The 25100-nt window shown below is 64.9% G+C and overlaps 2 protein-coding genes across 3 annotated transcripts; both read right to left on the minus strand.

Annotated features, from left to right (window-relative positions):
* Positions 1-2509: 2509 nt before the first annotated feature.
* Positions 2510-11355, minus strand: LOC123347574 (GTP-binding protein REM 2-like). Its single transcript, XM_044984908.1, has 5 exons — positions 11343-11355; positions 4270-4479; positions 4042-4115; positions 3315-3522; positions 2510-2873 (listed from the first exon to the last, which is right to left on the minus strand). Exons 1-5 carry the CDS (start codon positions 11353-11355, stop codon positions 2611-2613), a joined length of 768 nt encoding a protein of 255 aa, XP_044840843.1. The 3' UTR covers positions 2510-2610.
* Positions 9996-23380, minus strand: LRP10 (LDL receptor related protein 10). 2 transcript variants are annotated; one of them, XM_044985984.1, is made up of 7 exons: positions 22979-23380; positions 19254-19283; positions 18603-18747; positions 17794-17978; positions 13336-14173; positions 12630-12759; positions 9996-12410 (listed from the first exon to the last, which is right to left on the minus strand). In XM_044985984.1, exons 1-7 carry the CDS (start codon positions 23025-23027, stop codon positions 11928-11930), a joined length of 1860 nt encoding a protein of 619 aa, XP_044841919.1. In that variant the 5' UTR covers positions 23028-23380; the 3' UTR covers positions 9996-11927. The 2 variants fall into 2 exon arrangements, with proteins under 2 accessions (XP_044841919.1, XP_044841918.1); XM_044985983.1 differs by having other exon boundaries at positions 13336-14176.
* Between the last annotated feature and the right edge of the window lie 1720 nt (positions 23381-25100).

Raw genomic sequence — 25100 nt, forward strand, 5'->3', positions numbered from 1 at the left:
GCGGGTCGGGAGTGAGGGGCACCGGCAGGGCTGGGCGGACAGGGCTGGGCTAGCAGGGGCTGTGGGTCGGGAGTGAGGGGCACCGGTAGGGCTGTGGGGGGGGCACGGCTGGGCTAGCAGGGGGCTGTGGGGCAGGAGGGAGGGGCACTGGTAGGACTGCAGGGAGCTGGGCTGTGCGGGGCAGAGGTGGGCGAGGGGGCTGCGGGTTGGGAGTGAGGGGCACCGGTAGGGCTGGGGGGGGGGGGCAGGGCTGGGCTAGAAGGGGGCTGCGGGTCGGGAGTGAGGGGCACCGGTAGAGCGGGGGTGGGGAGGCTGATGTCTCTCCTCCCTCCTGACCTGCAGCCCCTGGGCTGCCCAGTCCTCCCCCCCGCCCCCCCCCGGGGCCCGGGCGGCTCCAGATTTAGTTCTGCCTGTTTCTGGCCCGTGCCCACGTTAGCCTGAGTCACCTGCTGCCCCCACAGGCCAGTGCCTGGGGGGGCTATAAATACCATTCGCCCCCGGCTGGGAGAGGCCATGCCCCCCCCACGCCCCCAGCCAGCACTCTGTTGCTTTGGTAACATTACCCATCTCCATGGCAACCTCCGCTGCACCACCATGCAGTTTCCATGGCAATGGGATTCAGTTTCCATGGCAACGGGATGCAGCTCTCTTTCTCTTTGTTGCTGTCTCTCTCTCCCATCTTGGGGGGGGGGGGGGCTGAGATTTTTGGCCCCCATCTCCCCATGTGATGGTGGGGGAGGAGCTGGGATGGTGCTAGGAGGAGGGGAGTGAGGGGGGGTTGGGGACCTGGCGTAGGGGAAGAGGCCAGGGCTGCGAATTGGTGGGTGGGGGTGAGGGCTGGGATAGAAGGGGGGCTGGGGAGGGCTGTTGGGGAAGGGGGGGTATTTGGGACACCTGGAATTGGGCAGGAGCCCATGGCAGCCGGGGGACAGGGAGTTTGGGGGGGAAGGATCCCCCCCCCCCCTTCAGCCTGTTCGCCCCCAGAGCTACTGCAAGGTGCGTAGCCAGGGCTCCGGGATCCTCGACCCTCCCCTCCCCCCATTGACGAGGCAGCTCCCAGCTGTGGTAGAAAAGGGCTTTAATTGAGAGCAGGAGGCCGCGCCCCCAAAATGGCCTCCATTCCCCAGAGGCTCAGCAGGGGGGGAGCCCATCCGAGGTGGGGGGGTCCCTGGGAAATTAAAGCAGAGACCCAGAGGGGAGAATCCGCCTGTGCCTTTAAGTCTCTCTCTCTTAAAGGGGTGGTTTGCTAGGGCAGGTTGTCCAGTTGGTGCCTTTTTAGCTGTTCTTAAAGGGGAGGTGCACATGGACAAATCACAATGGCCTGTGGGGGAGGGTGTCCCAACTTGATGCCTTTACGAGCCTCTTAAATGGGAGGTTTACAAAGTAACCCACTCAACGGGCCCCGGCTCTGTCTCTTTAAGAGCTTTTTAACGCTGCGTATCATAGCGTGGGAGGGCAAATACTCATTTTTCCAGGAAAAAAGCTAGCCAAAGACAATGTGACCGGAGTCGTGCCTTTAACATGCTCTTAAAGGGGAGGTGCCCACATGTGGCAGGCCACGTCCTGCCTCGGCCGCCGGCTCCCACGGAGCGTCGTAAAGGTGAGGGGCACAAATATGGAGGAGGGGAAGCCCAGTACCTTTGAGAGCTCGTGCAAGGAAAAGTGCACAAATCTGGAGGACAGTAAATAAAGAAATAAAGCTTCCAGGTCGAAGCGCTGAAGTAGCTGATTAACTCGTTCCCCAGCTGGTGACTTTAAGAGTCTCTTAAAGGTGAGGTGCAGAGGTGTGGAGGGTAAATACTGAGTCCAGGACAAAGCCAGACAGTGTCTCAGTATAACATTCTCAGGTCGGTGTATTCAAGAAATGTGGAGGACAAATAATAAGGCTCGATCGAAGTCCATGCCTTTAAAATCCTCTTAAAGGTGCAGCACACAATTGCAGCGGTCAAGTATTAAATCCAGTTTAAAGCCATCCATCAGCCGCCTGTTCAAAGAGTTCCAAGCTGGCACCTTTAAGCCCCTCTTAAAGGTGAGGGGCAGAAGTGTGGCAGGCAAATAAAACAGGCTTTGGCTTGGAGGAGGCCTTTAATACCCCCTTAAAGGTGAAGTGTGCAAACATGGAGGGCAACTAACAAATTCTCCTTGGAGGTGGTACCTTAAAAACTCTTGCTGAGATTCAAGACCCTCTTAAAGGGGAGAGACACACAGAAGAAGCCCAGCCCAAAGGCGGCCAGGCCTCTCCAACGATGTGGCGCTGTTAAGTCCCTCTTAAAGGCGACGCGCACAACTACGGCAAACAAAATCCAGCGCAAAGGCTGCCTGGCACGTCCCATTGCCACAGCTTCTTCACCACCTTCTTAAAGGGGAAAAGTGCGTGGCTACGGCAGACAAAAAAAACTCCGGTGCGCTACGTCCCCGATTGTCCAACGAAACACAGCGCCTTTAAGGTCATCTTAAAGGTGATGCCTCAACTACAGAGGACAAAAATTAAGTCTCATCCAGCCGGCAACGTGGAGGCCGGGGAAGTGCGAAGCCAAGGGGATTGTGGGAGTCTCCGCCCGGGAGCAGATCCGCTGACGGGTGGGGGAGGCTGCCTCTTAAAGGGCCGGTTCACAGCACGGAGAGGTCGTTGCAGGACTTGGAGCGTTGCTTGAAGAAGCGGCCGTTGCGTGGAACCAGGCTGGAGAGGAAGCGCTTGGCTTTCTTGGTGAGGCTCTCGCGGCGCCCGCCCGGGCCCCCGGCCCCAGCCGGCCGGTGCCGGCGCAGGCGGATCTGGCGCACGGCCCCCTCGAACAGCTCCCGTGTGTTGTGGTGCAGCGCGGCCGACGTCTCAATGTGTTTGCAGCTCAGCATCACGGCCAGACTGCGGCCCTCTGGGGGCGGGGCCAAGAGGCCACATTAGTGATCTGGCCCCAGCCACCCCCATCCCTGCCCTGGGGCTGAGGGGGCTCGGGGGGGGGCAGGGAGGTTCTATGGACTGGGGGTACATTGGGGGATCCCTAGAGATTGGGGCAGTGGGGGTTCAGGGTCTTTGGAGGGAGCATAGGAGGTTTGGGGTATCAGGTAGTGGGGGGCAGGTTGGGGGCTCAGGAGATGGGGTGGGTGGGGACATGTGTGATGGCAGTTTGGAGGGGCCTGGGGGGATCAGACAGGTGTTTGGGGCCTCTGGGTGATGGGCTTAGGGCAATTTAGGGGACCCCTGGGGGATTGGGTTTCAGGGCAGTTTAGGGGGCCCCCTGGGGGATGGGGGTCAGGGCAGGTCTCTGGGAGGTTGGGGGGCCCCCAGGCGATGGGGGTCCCCTGGGGTCACTCACCCTCCAGCGAGACCTCGCGGGAGCGCGCCAGGTCGCTCTTGTTGGCCACCAGGATGACGGGGGGGTCGGGGTGGGGGCTCCCCTCCCGCAGGCGCAGCAGGGTCTGGGGGATGCGGCTGAAGCTGCGCCGGTCGGTCACCGAGAAGACGAGCAGGAAGGCGTCGCCCGTCTGCAGACACGACTCCTGCAGCCAACCGCCCGCCTCGCCCTGGGGAAGGTACCCCCAGAACCCCCTGTCACCCCTGGAGAGCCGCATAGATCTGCATACATTAAGTGAGGCCCCACCTTCCCCCAGCCAGCATGTTATTGGCTAGTTCATGTCAGGCACCCTCCAGCCTCATGCATTAATTTGTATAAGTCTGCATAAATTTACATGCTATCAATTCCCTCCAATGAGCCGCATGTATTGGCCTGCATAGGCCCAACCTGGGCCACTTGCATTAATTTACATATATTTGCATGTACTTGCGAGCCTTCCACGCACCCCACTTCTCTCCCTCATTTGCATAAATGTACATGCAGAGCCCCCACTCCAACGCCATGCATCACGTGCACAGCGCTGCATATCTTTGCATATAATTAACAAAGCAGCCACTGGCTCGGAGGCTCAAGTTGGATGTATCAGCCCCCCCCGGCCTCCAAAGCCAGGCCATGCTGCAGGCAAGTCACTCATTTGCATACATTTGCATTCACCCCCGCCCCCTTGGGCGGGGCCCCGAGGTCTCACCTGGTCCCAGATGTCGTAGAGGATCAAGGTTGTGAGCTCCTCGTCCACCGACAGGCGGCGCTCGTACGTGTCCGCTGGGGGGAACCACAATTGGGCGGGGGGGCGCCAGTTCCCCGGAGCCGGCCCCCCCCCCACAGCCAGGGGCCCCCACAGACCCAGGGGGACCCCAGTTCCCGCCTGTGCCCCCCCCCAGGCCCCCACCCGCCCCCGCCCGCCCCAGGCACTCACCGGCGGGCTCGTCCTCGCGGGGGGCTCCGTCCGGCAGCCCCCCGAAGATGCCGGCCAGCGCCGTCTTCCCCACGCCGCTCTCGCCGGCCAGCACCACCCGGTAGGGCCCCCCCGGCGACCCCCCCGGCGACTCGGGGGGCGAGTCCGGCTCCTCCACCGCTGCCTCCCGCCGCAGCTGGTTCCTGGGGGGCAGGGGCAGGCTGCCCCGGCGGGGCCCCCGGAGCCCCCCCAGGGGGGGCAGCGCCATGGGGGAGCTGGGGGCACAGCTGGGGGGGCAGAGGGGGCGGGGGACACAGGCGAGAGGGGAGGTGACATAGGTACAATAACCCCCCTCCCCCAGCACCTCCCCTCCCCCAGCACCCCAACCCCCCCCCAGCACCTCCTTCCCCAGCACCTTCCCTCCCCCTCCCCCAGCACCCCAACCCCCCCCAGCACCTCCGTCCCCCAACCCCCCTTCCCCAGCACCTCCCCTCCTCCAGCACCCCAACCCCCCCAGCACCTCCTTCCCCAGCACCTTCCCTCCCCCTCCCCCAGCACCCCAAACCCCCCCCAGCACCTCCTCCCCCAGCACCCCAACCCCTCCCAGCACCTCCGTCACCCAAACCCCCCCCCGCACCTCCTCCCCCAGCACCCCCCCCCCTCCCCCAGCACCTCCCCTCCCCCCGCCCCCCAATCCCCCCACCCCCCAGCACCTTCCCTCCCCAGCACCCCCTCCCCCAGCACCTTCCCTCCCCAGCACCCCCCTCCCCCAGCCCCCCAATCCCCCCCACCCCACGGCACCTCCGTCCCCCAACCCCCTCCCCCAGCACCTCCTCTCCCCCGCACCTCCCCGTCCCCCGCACCCCAACCCCCCCACCGCACCGCCGGCCCCCCCCCCAGCACTCCAAGCCCCATCGGTCCCCTCCCCCCTCTCTCGATCCAGCCCCCCCCAGTCTCCTTCCCTCCCCCACCTGCTGCCCGGTCCCGGGGTCCCGGGGCTCGTTCCTGCCGCTGCCTCCGTCCCCCGCGCTCGCGTCTCTCCGGAGCCGGCCGGGAAGCTGCTCCCTTTAAACCCCCCCCCCGCCGGGGGAACGCCCCGCCCCCGTGAGGTCACGCGTGAGGGGGGGCAGGGGACCCCCCCATCACCCCCCGCGACAACCCTGGAGCCCTTGGGGGCCCCCGGCCTCGGAGGGCGGAGAGCTGGGAAGGGGCCATGGCCGGCTGATGCGGGCTGGGGGGACCCATGGGGCTGGGGGGCGCGGGCTGGCGGGGGGGGGCTGGGGACTGGCTATGGGGGTGGGGGAGTTGCTGGCGGGGGGGGGGCTGGGGACTGGCTATGGGGGTGGGGGAGTCACTGGCTGCCGGAGGGGCTGGGGACTGGCTATGGGGGTGGGGGAGTTGCTGGCGGGGGGGGGGGGAGGGGACTGGCAATGGGGGGTGGGCAGTCGCTGGCTGGCGGGGGGGGCTGGGGACTGGCTATGGGGGTGGGGGATATGCACGCGGGGGGGGCTGGGGACTGGCTATGGGGGGGGAGTCGCTGGCTGGGGGGGGGGCTGGGGACTGGCTATGGGGATGGGGGAATCGCTGGCTGGCGGGGGGGGCTGGGGACTGGCTATGGGGTGGGGGAGTCACTGGCTGCCGGGGGGGGCTGGGGACTGGCTATGGGGGTGGGGGAGTCGCTGGCTGGCGGGGGGGGCTGGGGACTGGCTATGGGGGTGGGGGAGACGCTGGCTGGCGGGGGGGGCTGGGGACTGGCTATGGGGGTGGGGGAGTGGCTGGCTGGCGGGGGGGGCTGGGGACTGGTTATGGGGGTGGGGGAGTCGCTGGCTGGCGGGGGGGGCTGGGGACTGGCTATGGGGTGGGGGAGTCGCTGGCTGGCGGGGGGGGCTGGGGACTGGCTATGGGGTGGGGGAGTCGCTGGCTGGCGGGGGGGGCTGGGGACTGGCTATTGGGTGGGGGAGTCGCTGGCAGGCCGGGGGGGGGCGGGGGACTGGCTATGGGGTGGGGGAGTCGCTGGCTGGCGGGGGGGCTGGGGACTGGCTATGGGGTGGGGGAGTCGCTGGCTGGAGGTGGGGGGGGGGGACTGGCTATTTGGTGGGGGATTCGCAGGCAGGCGGGGGGGGCACGACACTTGCTATGGGGTGGGGGAGTCGCTGGCTGGCGGGGGGGGCTGGTGACTGGCTATGGGGGTGGGGGAGTCGCTGGCTGGCGGGGGGGGCTGGGGACTGGCTATGGGGGTGGGGGAGTCGCTGGCTGCCGGGGGGGGGGCTGGGGACTGGCTATGGGGGTGGGGGAGTCGCTGGCTGCCGGGGGGGGGGCTGGAGACTGGCTATGGGGGTGGGGGAGTCGCTGGCTGCCGGGGGGGGCTGGGGACTGGCTATGGAGGGGGGGGATTCGCGGGCTGCCAGGGGGGGGGCGGGGGACGGGCTATGGGGGGGGGGAGTAGCGGGCTGGCCGGGGGGGCTGGGGACTGGCTATGGGGTGGGGGAGTCGCTGGCTGGCAGGGGGGGCTGGGGACTGGCTATGGGGCTGGGGGAGTCGCTGGCTGGCGGGGGGGGGAGCCTGGGGACTGGCTATGGGGTGGGGGAGTCGCTGGCTGGCGGGGGGGGGCTGGGGACTGGCTATGGGGTGGGGGAGTCGCTGGCTGGCAGGGGGGGCTGGGGACTGGCTATGGGGCTGGGGGAGTCGCTGGCTGGCGGGGGGGGGGAGCGAGGGGAATGGCTATGGGGGGGGGCAGTCGCTGGCTGGCGGGGGGGGGCAGGGGACGGGCTATGGGGTGGGGGAGTCGCTGGCTGCCGGGGGGGGCTGGGGACTGGCTATGGGGTGGGGGAGTCGCTGGCTGGCGGGGGGGGGCTGGGGACTGGCTATGGGGGTGGGGGAGTCGCTGGCTGGCGGGGGGGGCTGGGGACTGGCTATGGGGTGGGGGAGTCGCTGGCTGGCGGGGGGGGGAGCATAGGGACTGGCTGGTGTGAGTAGGTCCTTGAAGGGCAGAACTCGGCCCGTTGGTGGAATTTTGGGCCCCCCCCACCAGTCTGCAGCCCCCCCCATCCAGCTGGGGGTGTGGGGGGTGCTCAGGCACCAGCCTCGCTGGGAGATTCGCTCCTCCCCCCCGCCAGGCGGTAATTGAACCACCCTGGCATTTTCCCGCCGTGACTAATTGAATAATTTCCAACTAGCAACTAATGAGAGTGAGCCGCTAATTACAGAGAGAGAGAGAATCCAGCCTCCCCCACTCACTCCTCTCTGTACCCGTCCCCCCACCCCCTCCACCCATCTATCCCCGTCCCCCCAACCTCTAGCTATCCCCGTCCACTCCTCTCTATCCGTCCGTCCATCCATCCACCCACCCCCTCTATCCACCCCCCCATCCATCCATCCGTCCATCCCTATCCACCCCCCCGCTATCCATCCATCCATCCCCCCACCCCCTCCACCCATCTATCCCCATCCCCCCAACCTCTAGCTATCCCCGTCCACCCCCCTCTCTCTATCCATCCATCCACCCCCCCCATCCATCCATTCGTCCGTCCATCCATCCACCCACCCCCTCTATCCATCCATCCATCCCTATCCACCCCCCTCTCTCTATCCATCCATCCGTCCATCCATCCATCCCTATCCACCCCCCCCTCTATCCACCCATCCACCCCCTCTATCCGTCCATCCATCCCAGGGTTTCTCAAACTGGGGTGGCCGCTTGTGCAGGGAAAGCCCCAGGCGGGCCGGGCTGGTGTGTTTACCTGCCCCGTCCGCAGGGCCGGCCGCTCGCGGTTCCCACTGGCCGTGGGTCGCTGCTCCGGGCCAATGGGGGCTGCGGGACGCTGCGCGGGCCGAGGGACTTACTGGCTGCCACGTCCAGCAGCTCCCATCGGCCCGGAGCAGCGACCCGCGGCCAGTGGGAACCGCGATCGGCCGGCCCTGCGGACGGGGCAGGTAAACACACCGGCCCGGCCCGCCAGGGGCTTTCCCTGCACAAGCAGCCATGCCTGTTTGAGAAACCCTGGGATGGATAGATAGATAGATAGAGGGGGTGGACGGGGATGGATGGATAGATGGGGGGGTGGACGGGGATGGATGGATGGATAGAGGGGGTGTACGGGGATAGATAGATAGAGGGGGGGTGGACGGGGATGGATGGATAGATGGAGGGGGTGGATGGGGATGGATAGATAGATAGAGGGGGTGTACGGGGATAGATAGATAGAGGGGGGGTGGACGGGGATGGATGGATAGATAGAGGGGGTGGACGGGGATGGATAGATAGATAGAGGGGGTGGACGGGGATGGATGGATAGATAGATAGAGGGGGTGGACGGGGATGGATGGATGGATAGATAGAGGGGGTGGACGGGGATGGATGGATAGATAGATGGGGGGTGGACGGGGATGGATGGATAGATAGAGGGGGTGGACGGGGATGGATGGATAGATAGATAGAGGGGGTGGACGGGGATGGATGGATGGATAGAGGGGGTGGACGGGGATGGATGGATAGATAGATAGAGGGGGTGGACGGGGATGGATGGATAGATAGATAGAGGGGGTGGACGGGGATGGATGGATGGATAGAGGGGGTGGACGGGGATGGATGGATAGAGGGGGTGGACGGGGATGGATGGATGGATAGAGGGGGTGGACGGGGATGGATGGATAGAGGAGGGGGTGGATGGGGATGGATGGATAGATAGAGGGAGTGTACGGGGATGGATGGATAGATAGAGGGGGTGGACGGGGACGGATAGATAGATAGAGGGGGTGGACGGGGATGGATGGATGGATGGGGGGGGGTGGACGGGGATAGACAGATAGAGGGGGTGGACGGGGATGGATGGATGGATAGAGGGGGTGGATGGGGATGGATGGATGGATAGAGGGGGTGGACGGGGATAGACAGATAGAGGGGGTGGACGGGGATGGATGGATGGATAGAGGAGGTGGATGGGGATGGATGGATAGAGGGGGGGTGGATGGGGATGGATGGATAGAGGGGGGGTGGATGGGGATGGATGGATAGAGGGGGTGGACGGGGATGGATGGATAGACAGAGGGGGTGGACGGGGATAGATAGAGGGGTGGACGGGGATAGATAGAGGGGGTGGACGGGGATGGATGGATAGACAGAGGGGGTGGACGGGGCTAGATAGACAGAGGGGGTGGATGGGGCTAGATAGACAGACAGCAGCTGTAATGGGATAGACGGGTGCAGGCAGCAGCAGAGCCGCACGCGGGGCCCCCACAGCTGCAGTGGCCTCCGTTTCTCTACAGGGGGTGCTCTCCTAGTTAGCAGCAGTAGAAGGCTCTTACACGGTCACTCCCCCTGGCGGGTTGTTGCTCATTAAATGCCTGTTAGTCTGCTCAGAGGGGGAGGGAAACGCATCACAATGTTTTCTTGTTAAATGTATTTTTTCTTGAATTCTTACCAATAATGTGAACAGAGAAGAACAGGCAAAATTCTAACAAGAAATCTGATTGGCCTGGAGCCCCCAGGGCAAATATAGCAAAAGAATCACGACCCTCGACCTGCCGTCAAACCGCCAGCCTGGAAAACCCGCCGGTTCCGACACACCGAGAGAAATCGCTACACCAGAGATGGCTCCAATTTTCCACCTGGCCATTGCCTTTAAGAACCTTGTATTTTTTGACTGTCACAATATTGTGCAGTGTGAATTGTCATATTATTTTTACATAGGCAGATGATGACATTTATTGTCTCTCTCTTTTTGCAAAATTATGGACGAACAAGCCAGTAACAATTTGGCCATTGCCTTTAATATTTGATTTTTTGTCTGCCTCGTAAATGTTTTACAGCCAGGATTCTAATTTTGCAGCTATGTAGATTTTTAATCTCATTTTCCAGCTATTTCTCATTTTTAAATAAAACAAGTTCTTCAGAAAAACCTGGTTAAATTTTCGCCACCTGGCCATTACCCTTAAGAGTATTTTTTTTGTCTGCCACACAGATTTTTGCACTGCGTCTCTTCTGTTGCATACACTGATGCACCAACTTATCGTCTGTTTTCTCTTTTACCAAGTTCTCTACCAAAGCTGGTTAAACGTTTCCGTCTCAGCGCTGTATTTCGCAGGCTGAGCCGTACAGGGAGTCAGGGCTGAGGTTTACTGATTTGGGGCACAGATAAACCCGCTTGTTTCTTGTATTTATTTTATTTGTTAATGGCCAGGCAAATACTTTACACTGACACGCCGCACCTCGATTTTCTGGGGCACCGATTTGCACCTTGATTTTCTGCCTGGTTCCTCCCCTGCAAACACAATTGTGCAGAACGAACAAGCGAACCGAGTAAAACTTCACTCCAAAAAGTTGGTGTCTGTTTTTCTGATCCAAACTTTGCCTTTAAGAAGCTTTTTAAAACAACAGCAAACCCAGCAACACAAAGAGTCTGGGTTGAGAATCAAGTCCAGCTTTTCTGGCTGTGGAACTTGTGAAAACTCGGCTTCCGATATTGCGTTTAAAAACATAACTACAAAAAAACCAAAAACCTCTCGCGGTAGCTGGTTAAATGCTTTTGCCATTGCCTTTAAAAATCAGTTTAAATACAAATATTTGGTGCCAAGACTCACATGTTAATTTCCCCCATCCATAGAGACACACGTTTCTTTTAATCGTATTTCTCACCTTCTTTACAAAAATGACACATATATATTAAAAAACTATCAAAAATGGCTGACAATCTTTCAGATTTAGTCATTGCCTTTAAGAATATATATCTATATTTGTATATATTTAACTGCCACGTATCTCTTTTGTCACTCAGAATCACTGTTCGATTTGTCAGCCGAATACAGACGCACATTGTCTCTTCTAAGTCATATTTTTAAAAAACAATCATTTAAAACAATCTCCTGAGGAGGTAAAATGGGCATTACCTTTAAGAGTTTTCTTTTTTGACAGCCATGCAAATATTTTGCATGGAGAATCCCAGCCACAAACTCACGTATTCATTTTCTCTCAATTTCTCATTTTTTTGTTTCAATCAGAACCACGTTTTAGCAAACAGGGATTAAATGTTGCTGATTTTGCCCATTGCCTTTAAAAGACCTTTTTTTTAACCTCCACACACAAAAGCTTTGCTTACCGTAAAGATTCATTTATCAGGCACTGCAAAAAGAAATGTGCAAAGGTTCAATTTTTCTAACCCAGGTATGAAAACATAATTGATCATAGAAAATTTAAACTCAGAGAAGAGAAAAATGATTGCCAGCTGAGCCATCGCCTTTAAGAGTCTTTTTTAACTGCCATTTCTTCCCTCCTCTCATAGGGCTCCAGCACCTTTAAGATGTTCTTTAGAACAGCCACACAAGGACTTCTAAAGGGCACACCCCTTTTAAGAGCCTTTTCTGACTGCCACAGACATATTTTTCCTTCTGGGCCGAGGCAGCCAGACCCGGCCGCGGGGGGATGGGGGGCCACCCCGCCCCGCTCTCCCATTAGCCGCAATGTCTTAAAGGCAATGTCTGACAAAGCTCTTCCCTTGAAGAGCTTTTTTAACTGGCAGGCAATTTTTTTCTCTCGCCTCAGTTAGCGCTAAGTCCTTAAAGGCAATGTGCAATGGCAGTTTTTGACTGCCTCACAACTATGGCCACCCCAGCTGGCCCCGGCTTAACCACTCTCCCCGTTGGCTGCTGGGTTCTTAAAGGCAATGGGGCCTGGCGGGGGGCGCTCAGGGCAGGAGGGGGTCGTCGTCCAGGGCCTCGGCAGGGGGGGAGGGCCGGGACTCAGCGAGGGGCAGTAGCAGCACGTCGTCCTCCCCCTCGGGGGAGGGGGGGAGGCTTGGGGGCTCCCCACGGCCCTCGGGAGAGGAGAAGAGGCACCCGCGGAGGGCCCCCATTACCCCCCTGGGCAGCCGCTGGGGGCCCGTGGGGGGCTCTGGCCCAGGGGGCGGGACTTTCTGCGGCAGGGGCGGGGCCTCATCGGGCCCACTGGCTGCCCCCCCTTCCTCCTGGTTGGTAGCGTCCGGCAGGGGCTGGGCTGGGGGGGCAGCAGGGGGGCGGGCGGCAGGGGCGGAGCGGGGCAGCAGCCCCCAGCGGCGTAGGCGGCGCAGTAGGCGGCGCAGGGGGCGGGGGGGGCGGCGGGCCCGGCGCCCCCCCACCGGCTCGTGCTGGAGCAGATGGAGCAGAGAGCGTAGATTCCCCAACAGCGACGTCTGCAACGAGAGGGGGAGGGTCAGCATGAGAGGGAGGGAGTCCCCCACGCGCGGGGATCCAGGGTGCGGCTCAGGGGCTGCCATGCGCCCCAGGCTCTCTGTGGGGAGGGGGCCACCGCTCCTCGGCTCAGGGCGGGTGGGTCGCTCGGTGGGGCTCAGGGTGTGGGGCCAGGCTTGTGGTGGCTGCGCTCAGTGGGGTGCAGGGGGGATGCGGCTCACCTGCCCGGGGCTCTCGGTGGGGAAGTCCTCGAGGGGCGGGACCAGCCCCTGTGCGATGAGCTGCCCGTAGGACGGTGGCGCCTCCTGCCGGACCAGCTGGGCATCGCTGCGGGACAGGGGGGCGAAGAGGCTGCGGGGGGAGGGGGAGCATGAGATGGCGACCGCTGGGCTTCCAACCCCCCCAGCCCTGGGTTCATCTGCCCCTGATCCCACCTCTCCCCATAGCCCCACCCCATCCCATAGCCCCACGCTCTGCCCCTACAGCCCTGTCTGTTGTCCAGAGCCCCACCCACACCTGACTGCACACAGCATAGAGCTGGCAGGTGAGGCCCCGCCCCAGAGCCCCGCCCCCACCCCAGAGCCCCACCCACACCTGACTGCACACAGCATAGAGCTGGCAGGTGAGGCCCGCCCCATAGCCCCGCCCCCACCCCAGAGCCCCACCCACACCTGACTGCACACAGCATAGAGCTGGCAGGTGAGGCCCCGCCCCATAGCCCCGCCCCCACCCCAGAGCCCCACCCACACCTGACTGCACACAGCATAGAGCTGGCAGGTGAGGCCCCGCCCCAGAGCCCCACCCCCACCCCAGAGCCCCACCCACACCTGACTGCACACAGCATAGAGCTGGCAGGTGAGGCCCCGCCCCAGAGCCCCGCCCCCACCCCAGAGCCCCACCCATCTCCGAGCCCCGGCCCCACCCCACCTGTACTCCCGGCTGCGCACGGCGTAGAGGCGGCAGGTGCAGCCCAGCGCGATGACCAGCAGGAGGCCGCAGACCAGGCTGCCGATGGCCGCGGCGGCCACCACCTTGCGGGGCAGGGTGTAGGGGCAGGAGACCTCGTCGGAGGCGTCGGCGCAGTCGGGCTGCCCGTCGCAGCGCCAGGCCTCGTAGACGCAGCGCCCGTCCCCGCAGCGGAAGTTGCCGGGCTGGCAGCGCCAGCAGCCCCGCTCGTCCGCCCCGTCCGGGCACAGCGTCTGGTAATTGCACCGGTCAGCGGGTGCGTAGCAGGGGCCCCCGGCGCCATCGTGGCAGGGGTAGCTCCCTTCCGGGCAGCCTGGGCAGTGCTCCTCGTCCGCCCCGTCTGGGCAGTGCCAGATGCCGTCGCAGCGCTCCGCCTCCCCATAGCACCGGGCCTCGTCCCCCCGGCCGCAGGGCCGCTGCCAGGGCACGCAGAACCCACGCACGTGGTAGGTGGCGTTGAAGCCGCGGCCCTGCAGGCCCTGCCAGGCCACCCACGCCCGGCTGGAGGGTGACTCCACTGCCACTGGCTGCCCGTTGCTGGCTGCATCCACGCGCCGCAGCAGCCGCGGCTCGGCCGACAGGTCTGGGTGATCCTCGTAGACCTCTAGGGAGTCGGTCGGAGCCAGGTCCAGCGTGGTGAAGAGCACAGTGAGGGGGCGGCTGTCGTGGGGGTCCAGGGCCCAGCGGCACCGGATGAGGGCTCCAGCGGGAACCCCAGGCCAGGCAGGCGGGGAGAAGACCCCATAGAAATCATCCAGCGTCAGGTTACAAGATGGAGGTGAGGCAGAGAGGAGGGGACCTGCTGGGATGAGAGAGAGAGAGAGTGAGACAGGGACGGGCCTTTTATATTCTCCCTCTTGTGGGGAAAAAATCCCTTTGTTCTTCTGTGCAAAATCACAGCAACAAGATGGAGTTTGTAGCCATCTGGGCAAGTCCCATGTCCATGAATGATTCAGCTTTTTGCAGGTCGACACCATTGTTTACATGTTAGTTTGAATGTTCCCAGGAAAGCTCAGATGTGGATTGGCGTCTCCCAAAGTCCATTGCCGGTTAAGTGTTTCTTGACTGAGCACTTACTGAGAATAGTCCTTTCTCAAGAGACTGACCAGATGCTTCACTGGGGCTACTTAGAATCAAAACACATTGAGATACAAGTACAGAGCCAACATTCATAACTTCAAATGCAAAAATGACACACACTTACAGACAGCACAATCATAACTAGCAAATTACAACCTTCCCATAGACCTCCTTTGTACAAGATTTGGTGCAACCCTAGGATCCCGATTGCAACAATGATCTATATGGTCACAGTTCATGTCAATAACGTCACAGGATGGTTGGGTCATATGGGGATGGATAGATGGTTGGGTTGGGTTCTGTGGGGATGGATGGTTGGGTTGTGTGGGGGATGGACAGATAGTTGCGTTGTGTGGGGCTGGATGGACGGACGGATGGTTGTGTGGGGATGGATGGATGGTTGGGTTGTGTGGGGATGGATGGATGGTTGGGTCACGTCGGGTGGGGATGGATGGATGATTGGGTTCGATTGTGCGGATGGATGGTTGGGTCGGGCAGGTGGAGACAGCTGGATGGTTGGGTCAGGTTGTGTGGGGATGGATGGATGATTGGGTTGGTTTGTGTGGGGATGGATGGTTGGGTCGGGCAGGTGGAGATGGATGGATGGTTGGGTTGGGTCATGTCAGGTGGGGATGGATGGTTGGGTTGGGTCATGTCAGGTGGGGATGGATGGTTGGGTCGGGCAGGTGAGGATGGATGGATGGATGGTTGGGTCGGGCAGGTGAGGATGGATGGATGGATGGTTGGGTCGGGCAGGTGGGGATGGATGGATGGATGGTTGGGCCGGGTTGTGTGGGGATGGATGGATGGTTGGGTCATGTCGGGTGGGGATGGATGGATGGATGGTTGGGTTGGGTTGTGCGGATAGATGGTTGGGTTGGGCAGGTGGGGATGGATGGATGATTGGTTGGGTCGGGCAGGTGGGGATGGATGGATGGTTGGGCCATGTCCGGTGGGGATGGATGGTTGGGTCGGGCAGGTGGGGATGGATGGTTGGGTCGGGCCATGTCCGGTGAGGATGGACGGATGGTAGGGTTGGGCAGGTGGGGATGGATGGATGGTTGGGTCACGTCTGGTGCGGATGGATGGATGGTTGGGTTGGGCAGGTGCGGATGGATGGTTGGGTCGGGCAGGTGGGGATGGATGGATGGTTGGGTCACGTCCGGTGCGGATGGATGGATGGTTGGGTTGGGCAGGTGGGGATGGATGGATGATTGGGTCACGTCCGGTGGAGATGGATGGATGGTTGGGTTGGGCAGGTGGGGATGGATGGATGGATGGTTGGGTTGGGTTGTGCAGATAGATGGTTGGGTTGGGCAGGTGGGGATGGATGGATGATTGGTTGGGTCGAGCAGGTGGGGATGGATGGATGGTTGGGCCATGTCCGGTGGGGATGGATGGTTGGGTCGGGCAGGTGGGGATGGATGGTTGGGTCGGGCCATATCCGGTGGAGATGGATGGATGGTTGGGTCGGGCCATGTCCGGTGAGGATGGATGGATGGTTGGGTTGGGCAGGTGGGGATGGATGGATGGTTGGGTCACGTCTGGTGCGGATGGATGGATGGTTGGGTTGGGCAGGTGGGGATGGATGGATGGTTGGGTCACGTCCGGTGCGGATGGATGGATGGTTGGGTTGGGCAGGTGGGGATGGATGGATGGATGGTTGGGTCGGGCAGGTGGGGATGGATGGATGGATGGTTGGGTCGGGCAGGTGGGGATGGATGGATGGTTGGCTCACGTCCGGTGGGGATGGATGGATGGTTGGGTCGGGCAGGTGGGGATGGATGAATGGTTGGGTCATGTCTGGTGAGATGGATGGATGGTTGGGTCGGGGAGGTGGGGATGGATGGATGGTTGGGTCGGGGAGGTGGAGATGGATGGATGGTTGGGTTGGGCAGGTGGGGATGGATGAATGGTTGGGTCATGTCTGGTGAGATGGATGGATGGTTGGGTCGGGGAGGTGGGGATGGATGGATGGTTGGGTCGGGGAGGTGGAGATGGATGGATGGTTGGGTTGGGCAGGTGGGGATGGATGGTTGGGTCGGGCAGGTGGGGATGGATGGTTGGGTTGGGCAGGTGGGGATGGATGGTTGGGTTGGGCAGGTGGGGATGGATGGATGGATGGTTGGGTCGGGCAGGTGAGGTGGATGGATGGATGGTTGGGTCGGGCAGGTGAGGTGGATGGATGGTTGGGCAGGTGAGGTGGATGGATGGCTGGGTTGGGTTGGGCAGGTGAGGATGGATGGATGGCTGGGTTGGGTTGGGCAGGTGGGGATGGATGGATGGATGGTTGGGTCGGGCAGGTGAGGTGGATGGATGGTTGGGTTGGGCAGGTGAGGTGGATGGATGGTTGGGTCGGGCAGGTGGGGATGGATGGATGGATGGATGGTTGGGTTGGGCAGGTGAGGATGGATGGATGGATGGTTGGGTCGAGCAGGTGAGGATGGATGGACGGATGGTTGGGTTGGGCAGGTGAGGATGGATGGACGGTTGGCTCACGTCCGGTGGAGATGGATGGATGGTTGGGTCGGGCAGGTGAGGATGGATGGATGGTTGGGTCACGTCCGGTGGAGATGGATGGATGGTTGGGTTGGGCAGGTGGGGATGGATGGATGGATGGTTGGGTCGGGCAGGTGGGGATGGATGGATGGATGGCTGGGTTGGGTTGGGCAGGTGGGGATGGATGGATGGATGGTTGGGTCGGGCAGGTGGGGATGGATGGATGGATGGTTGGGTCGGGCAGGTGGGGATGGATGGATGGATGGTTGGGTCGGGCAGGTGGGGATGGATGGATGGATGGTTGGGTCGGGCAGGTGGGGATGGATGGATGGATGGTTGGGTCGGGCAGGTGAGGATGGATGGATGGATGGATGGTTGGGTCGGGCAGGTGGGGATGGATGGATGGATGGTTGGGTCGGGCAGGTGGGGATGGATGGATGGATGGTTGGGTCGGGCAGGTGAGGATGGATGGATGGATGGTTGGGTCGGGCAGGTGGGGATGGATGGATGGATGGTTGGGTCACGTCCGGTGGAGATGGATGGATGGTTGGGTCGGGCAGGTGGGGATGGATGGATGGATGGTTGGGTCGGGCAGGTGGGGATGGATGGATGGATGGTTGGGTCGGGCAGGTGGGGATGGATGGATGGATGGTTGGGTTGGGCAGGTGAGGATGGATGGATGGATGGATGGTTGGGTCGGGCAGGTGGGGATGGATGGCTGGCTGGGTTGGGTCGCATATGGATGAGCAGAAGGGGCACACTGGGGTGGAGAGACAGACTGACCACTTGTGTTCCCCCTCCCAGATGCAACCCCCGCCCCGTTCTCCAGCCAGGCCCCACCTCTCTTGTAGCGAAGCTGGAATCCTTCTGCCACCGTCCAGCTGTGCCCGTAGCTCAGGGTGACGTTGGTGCCCCGGTATTGCAGGGGGGCGGGGAGCCGGGAGCCACACAGGGCCTGCTCGGGGTAGGAGTGAGCCCACACGTAGAGTCTGGCCTCCCCGCACGCCAGCTGGAACCGCTCGAACCTGCAGAAAGGAGACAGGGGATGGGCAGGGGCCTCTCCCCTCTGGGGTGTCGGCTCCTATCAGGGCTCAGGGGGGCAGGGACGGGGCATTTCGCCTCCAAGGGCTGCCGGCTCCCTTCCAGACACAAGGCGGGGGAGGGGAGGGAGCTTAATTGGGATAATTACTGGTTTGGCTCTTCTCTGGGGTGGAGCAGGATGTGGACAGGACGGGGCAGAATGTGGTGGCCGGTGAGTGAGGAGAGGACTGAGGGGGTGGGGCAGGAGGCGGGGGGCAGAGGGGGTGGTCGGGGGGAGCAGAGGGGGCGGGGCAAGAGGCGGGGGCAGAGGGGGCGGGGCAGGAGGCGGGGGCAGAGGGGGCGGGGCAGGAGGCGGGGGCCGAGGGGGTGGGCCAGGGGGCGGGGCAGAGGGGGTGGTAGGGGGAGCAGAGGGGGTGGGGCAGGGGGCGGGGCAGAGGGGGTGGTCGGGAGGAGCAGAGGGGGTGGGGCAGGAGGCGGGGGGCAGAGGGGGTGGGGCAGGAGGCGGGGGGCAGAGGGGGTGGTCGGGGGGAGCAGAGGGGGTGGGGGAGGAGGCAGGGGCTGAGGGGGCGGGGCAGGGGGCGGGGCACAGGGTACGTGGGGTCTCTCACCTGATGGTCACCACGTCCTGCGGGCCCCCCAGGATGAGCCAGGTGCAGGTGCCGTTGCCGGGCCGGACGCGGCCGCGCCGGGGGGGGAAGCTGCGAATCACCCCCTGGCTCTCCCCCCGCACCTCCAGGGGTGCCCGGCAGGTGGCTGGGGAGGGGCAGGGAGGATGCAGAGGTCAGCGCTGGACCCCCCCGTGTCTCCCTCCCCTGCACCCAGCCCCCCAAGCACAGAGCTCCCCCACCCAGAGAGCCCCAATCCCCACCCTGCCCTCCCCCCTCTCCCAGCACCCCCTGCCCCCAACCCTTCCCCCTCTCCCACCAGCCCCCTGCCCCCAATCCCAGCCCTCCCCCCTTTCCCCCCAGCCCCCTGCCCCCCAATCCCACCCTTCCCCCTCTCCCCCCAGCCCCCTGCCCCCCAATCCCAGCCCTTCCCCCTCTCCCCCCAGCCCCCTGCCCCCCAATCCCAGCCCTTCCCCCTCTCCCACCAGCCCCCTGCACCCCAACCCCAGCCCCCCCCTCTCCCACCAGCCCCCTGCACCCCAAATCCCCACTCCCCTCCCTGCACCAGCCCCCCAACTGTTGTCCTTCCCCCCCCCAGGCTCTGCACCCCAGAGAACCCTCCTCTCACACTCGGCCTCACCCCCCTCCACTCACCCGAGTCTCTCTCAGTGTAGGAAGCAGCTTCTAGGAGGGGGAAATAAACTGGCATAAGAAGAAAAAGTGGGGAGCCCAGGGCAGGGTTGGCAGGGGCTGCAGGCGGGAGTGAGGGGAACCGGCAGGGTGGGGGGGCAGGGGCTGCGGGTCGGGAGTGAGGGGCACCGGCAGGGCTGGGGGGGCAGGGGGCTGCGGGTCAGGAGTGGGGGGCACCGGCAGGGCTGGGGGCGCAGGGGGCTGCGGGTCGGGAGTGAGGGGCACCGGCAGGGCTGGGGGGGCGGGGGCAGCGGGTCGGGAGTGAGGGGCACCGGCAGGGCTGGGGGGGAGGGGCTGCAGGTCGGGAGTGAGGGGCACCGGCAGGGCTGGGGGGGCAGGGGGCTGCGGGTCGGGAGTGAGGGGCACCGGCAGGGCTGGGGGGGGCAGGGGGCTGCGGGTCGGGAGTGAGGGGCACCGGCAGGGCTGGGGGCAGCGGGGGCTGCGGGTCGGGAGTGGGGGGCACCGGCAGGGCTGGGGGGGCGGGGGGTGCGGGTCGGGAGTGGGGGGCACCGGCAGGGCTGGGGGCGCAGGGGGCTGCGGGTCGGGAGTGGGGGGCACCGGCAGGGCTGGGGGCGCGGGGGCTGCGGGTCGGGAGTGAGGGGCACCGGCAGGGCTGGGGGGGCAGGGGGCTGCAGGTCGGGAGTGAGGGGCACCGGCAGGGCTGGGGGGGGCAGGGGGCTGCGGGTCGGGAGTGAGGGGCACCGGCAGGGCTGGGGGGGGCGGGGGCTGCGGGTCGGGAGTGGGGGGCACCGGCAGGCCAGGGGGACAGGGGGCTGCGGGTCGGGAGTGAGGGGCACCGGCAGGGCTGGGGGGGGCAGGGGCTGCGGGTTGGGAGTGCGGGGCACCGGCAGGGCTGGGGGCGCAGGGGGCTGCGGGTCGGGAGTGAGGGGCACCGGCAGAGCTGGGGGGGGCGGGGGCTGCGGGTCGGGAGTGAGGGGCACCGGCAGGGCTGGGGGGGGGCGGGGGCTGCGGGTCGGGAGTGAGGGGGCACCGGCAGGGCTGGGGGGGGCGGGGGCTGCGGGTCGGGGAGTGAGGGGCACCGGCAGGGCTGGGGGGGCGGGGGCTGCGGGTCGGGAGTGAGGGGCACCGGCAGGGCTGGGGGGGGGGGGCAGGGGGCTGCGGGTCGGGAGTGAGGGGCACCGGCAGGGCTGGGGGGGGCGGGGGCTGCGGGTCGGGAGTGAGGGGCACCGGCAGGGCTGGGGGGACAGGGGCTGCGGGTCGGGAGTGAGGGGCACCGGCAGAGCTGGGGGGGGCAGGGGGCTGCGGGTCGGGAGTGAGGGGCACCGGCAGGGCTGGGGGGGCAGGGGGCTGCGGGTCGGGAGTGAGGGGCACCGGCAGGGCTGGGGGGCAGGGGGCTGCGGGTCGGGAGTGAGGGGCACCGGCAGGGCTGGGGTGGGGGGGCCGGGGCTGCGGGTCGGGAGTGAGGGGCACCGGCAGGGCTGGGGGGGGGGCAGGGGCTGCGGGTCGGGAGTGAGGGGCACCGGCAGGGCTGGGGGGACAGGGGCTGCGGGTCGGGAGTGAGGGGCACCGGCAGAGCTGGGGGGGGCGGGGGCTGCGGGTCGGGAGTGAGGGGCACCGGCAGGGCTGGGCCAGCGGGGGCTGCGGGTCGGGAGTGAGGGGCACCGGCAGGGCTGGGGGGGGCGGGGGCTGCGGGTCGGGAGTGAGGGGCACCGGCAGGGCTGGGGGGGGGCTGCAGGTCGGGAGTGAGGGGCACCGGCAGGGGTGGGGGGGGGGGCAGGGGGCTGTGGGTCGGGAGTGAGGGGCACCGGCAGGGCTGGGGGGACAGGGGCTGCGGGTCGGGAGTGAGGGGCACCGGCAGAGCTGGGGGGGGCAGGGGGCTGCAGGTCGGGAGTGAGGGGCACCGGCAGGGCTGGGGGGGCAGGGGCTGCGGGTCGGGAGTGAGGGGCACCGGCAGGGCTGGGGGGGGGGGGGCTGCGGGTCGGGAGTGAGGGGCACCGGCAGGGCTGGGGGGGGCGGGGGCTGTGGGTGGGAGTGAGGGGCACCCGCATGGCTGGGGGGGCGGGGCCTGGGGGTCGGGAGGGGGGGGCACCGGCAGGGCTGGGGGGGGGGGCCGGGGGCTGCGGGTCGGGGGTGAGGGGCACCGGCAGGGCTGGGGGGGGGCAGGGGCTGCGGGTCGGGAGTGAGGGGCACCGGCAGGACTGGGGGGGCTGCGGGTCGGGAGTGAGGGGCACCGGCAGGGCTGGGGGGGGCAGGGGGCTGCGGGTCGGGAGTGAGGGGCACCGGCAGGGCTGGGGGGGGGGCAGGGGGCTGCAGGTCGGGAGTGAGGGGCACCGGCAGGGCTGGGGGGGCAGGGGGCTGCGGGTCGGGAGTGGGGGGCACCGGCAGGGCTGGGGGGGCAGGGGCTGCGGGTCGGGAGTGAGGGGCACCGGCAGGGATGGGGGGCAGGGGCTGAGGGTGGGAGTGAGGGACACCGGCAGGGCTGGGCGGGCAGGGGCTGTGGGTGGGAGTGAGGGGCACCGGCAGGGCTGGGGGGGGGGGCAGGGGGCTGTGGGTCGGGAGTGAGGGGCACCGGCAGGGCTGGGGGGACAGGGGCTGCGGGTCGGGAGTGAGGGGCACCGGCAGAGCTGGGGGGGGCAGGGGGCTGCGGGTCGGGAGTGAGGGGCACCGGCAGGGCTGGGGGGGCAGGGGCTGCGGGTCGGGAGTGAGGGGCACCGGCAGGGCTGGGGGGGGCGGGGGCTGCGGGTCGGGAGTGAGGGGCACCGGCAGGGCTGGGGGGGGGCGGGCGGCGGGTCGGGAGTGAGGGGCACCGGCAGGGCTGGGGGGGCGGGGGCTGCGGGTCGGGAGTGAGGGGCACCGGCAGGGCGGGGGGGGGGCAGGGGGCTGCGGGTCGGGAGTGAGGGGCACCGGCAGGGCTGGGGGGGGGCGGGGGCTGCGGGTCGGGAGTGAGGGGCACCGGCAGGGCTGGGGGAACAGGGGCTGCGGGTCGGGAGTGAGGGGCACCGGCAGGGCGGGGGGGGGGACCAGGGGCTGCGGGTCGGGAGTGAGGGGCACCGGCAGGGCTGGGGGGGGGGGCAGGGCAAACGGGCTGCGGGTCGGGAGTGAGGGGCACCGGCAGGGCTGGGGGGGCAGGGGCTGTGGGTGGGAGTGAGGGGCACCGGCAGGGCTGGGGGGGCGGGGGCTGCGGGTCGGGAGTGAGGGGCACCGGCAGGGCTGGGGGGGCGGGGGGCTGCGGGTCGGGAGGGTGGGGCACCGGCAGGGCTGGGGGGGGAGGGGCGGGGGGTCGGGAGGGGGGGGCACCGGCAGGGCGGGGGCGGCGGGTCGGAGTGAGGGGCACCGGCAGAGCTGGGGGGGCGGGGGCTGCGGGTCGGGGAGTGAGGGGCACCGGCAGGGCTGGGGGGGCGGGGGCCTGCGGGTCGGGAGTGAGGGGCACCGGCAGGGCTGGGGGGGGCGGGGGCTGCGGGTCGGGAGTGAGGGGCACCGGCAGGGCTGGGGGGGGCGGGGGCTGCGGGTCGGGAGTGAGGGGCACCGGCAGGGCTGGGGGGGCGGGGGCTGCGGGTCGGGAGTGAGGAGCACCGGCAGGGCTGGGGGGGCGGGGGCTGCGGGTCGGGAGTGAGGAGCACCGGCAGGGCTGGGGGGGGCGGGGGCTGCGGGTCGGGAGTGAGGGGCACCGGCAGGGCTGGGGGGGCGGGGGCTGCGGGTCGGGAGTGAGGCGCACCAGCATCTCTTACCGCCGAGGAGTCCAAGCAGCAGGATCCAGGCGGCCCCGGGGGGTGACATTTCCTGGTTTTGTTTTGCCCCCGGAGGTCTCGCGGTGGGGGAGGGTCGCTGGGCGGATTCCCCTCCCCCCTTAGCACCCGCACATCTCCCGCGCCCCCGAGTTCCCCGCGCCCGGCTCTGGGGGGCCCCGAGCCCCCGACTTCCGCCCGGGGGGGCGGGGTTTCGCGCGGGGGGGTCGGTCCTTCACCCCCTCCCACAGCCGGGCTGGTTCCTTCCCTCCTTCCGCCCCCCCCGGTCCGTGTCGCTGCCGAGCCTAGAACCCCCCGGTCCGTGTCGCTCCCGAGCCTAGAACCCCCCGCCCCTCGCGCGTCTCCTTCGCTGGTAACTTTGTTTCCTTCTTTCGCTTCCTGGCTTGCAACTTTCCGGGTCACGTGAGCCCCTGGGCTCCCCCCCCCCCCTTCGGGCGCCTCCCCTGCCCCCTGCCCTGCCCCCACCCAGGGGCCCTCGTTGGGGGGGGCGCGTCTGTGTCGGTCGCTAGGAGACTCTATCGCAGCCGGGGGGGGCTGCCCCCCCCAGCCAATGCCGCCCCTGGCCCTGTAACTCGCCCCTCCCCCTCGCGGCGCTGGGTCTTGGGGTTCAGGCGGGAGGTGGCCCCCCCCGGCAAAGGTCTCTGTGCCCCGCCCCCCCCCCCCCCCGGCAGGGCGCTGCTGCGCCTTTAAGAGACTTATGTGGGGCGGGTCTCAGAACTGCGGCGCTACCACTTCGCTCAATTTCCTGTTTACACGGACTCCCGGCTCCCGGCTCTGCGCCCCCTAGTGGCCACCTGAACAGCGGCTGGAAATGTTCATAACTCACATTGCGGGGGGCTGCGGGGGGGGGGGGTGCAGGGATTGCAGCACATTTCGAAGCCCTCCCGTTTTGCAACCAGTGGCAGTTTCTGCCGCACAACGTGACCCTCTGGGCTCCTGCTCAGGACTTGCTGCCGCCTGGTCCATGGGGCTGCAAATCAGGAGGGATGGGCTTTGCGGTCAAAAACACTCACATTCTGCTTCCTCCTGGCTAATGTGCCACATTGACCTATTGCAGGGGTCCGGGGGGTTCTGCATTTTAATTTAATTTTAAATGAAGCGTTTTAAGCATGTTAAAAAACGTATATACTTTATATACAACAATAGTTTACTTCTATATTATAGCCATAAAAAGAGACCTTCTAAAAATATTAAAATGTATTACTGGCACGCGAAACCTTGAATCAGAGAGACAAAATGAAGACTCGGCCCAGCTCTTCTGAAAGGTTGCTGAACCCTGATCTTTTGGATGCTTGAGGCGCGCGCTTTCACTTTTTTATGTGTGAATATATGAAAAGGGAGGTAAGGTTTGTGGGTACAGAGCACTCCCCTGACCCCAAGGTGGTAACCAGAGTGGCCCCATTCATTTTCTCCACTGGCTTCCTCCTTGATTATTTCCAATGACTTGGCTCCCTATGCCCCTGTCACTGTTCCGGGGATGGTTGTGCCCCTGTCACTGGTCCGGGGATGGTTGCAAATCTGGAGGGATGGGCTTTGCGGTCAAAAACACTCACAATCTGCTTCCTCCTGGCTAATGTGCCAAATTGACCTATTGGATGAGTGAGGCGCGCTCTTTCACTCTTTTGTGTGTGAGTACGTGAAAAGGGAGGTAAGGTTCCTCCCAGACAGCAATTTAAGAACCAAAAAGTCTGACATGTCCGGGAAAATATGGCTGTATGTTAACACTACCTACAGTTCTTTTTTAAAAAGATGGGCCTGAACTAGAAATGAACTCCGCTTCACATGTGTGGGTCCCCGCCACTCCCTGGGAGTGTGCTAGGGTGACCACATGTCCCCATTTTATAGAGACAGTCCCAATCTTGGGGTCTTTTTCTTATATAGGATCCTATTAACCTCCACCCCATCCTGATTTTTCACACTTGATGTCTGGTCACCCTAGGGTGTGCACATGTGTGTGGGTACCAGCTGCTCTCTTCTCCCATCATTGAAGCAGGTGTGCAGGGTTACTGCCCAGGGAATTGCAGGGCACCAGTGGACATGGGGCTGGCTGCAGGCAGGGCAAGGGGTGCAGCAATGGCTGGAGACAGGGGTGTGTGGGGTGGGG

Source organism: Mauremys mutica, chromosome 13, assembly GCF_020497125.1.
Source record: "Mauremys mutica isolate MM-2020 ecotype Southern chromosome 13, ASM2049712v1, whole genome shotgun sequence".
Taxonomy (NCBI): domain Eukaryota; kingdom Metazoa; phylum Chordata; order Testudines; family Geoemydidae; genus Mauremys; species Mauremys mutica.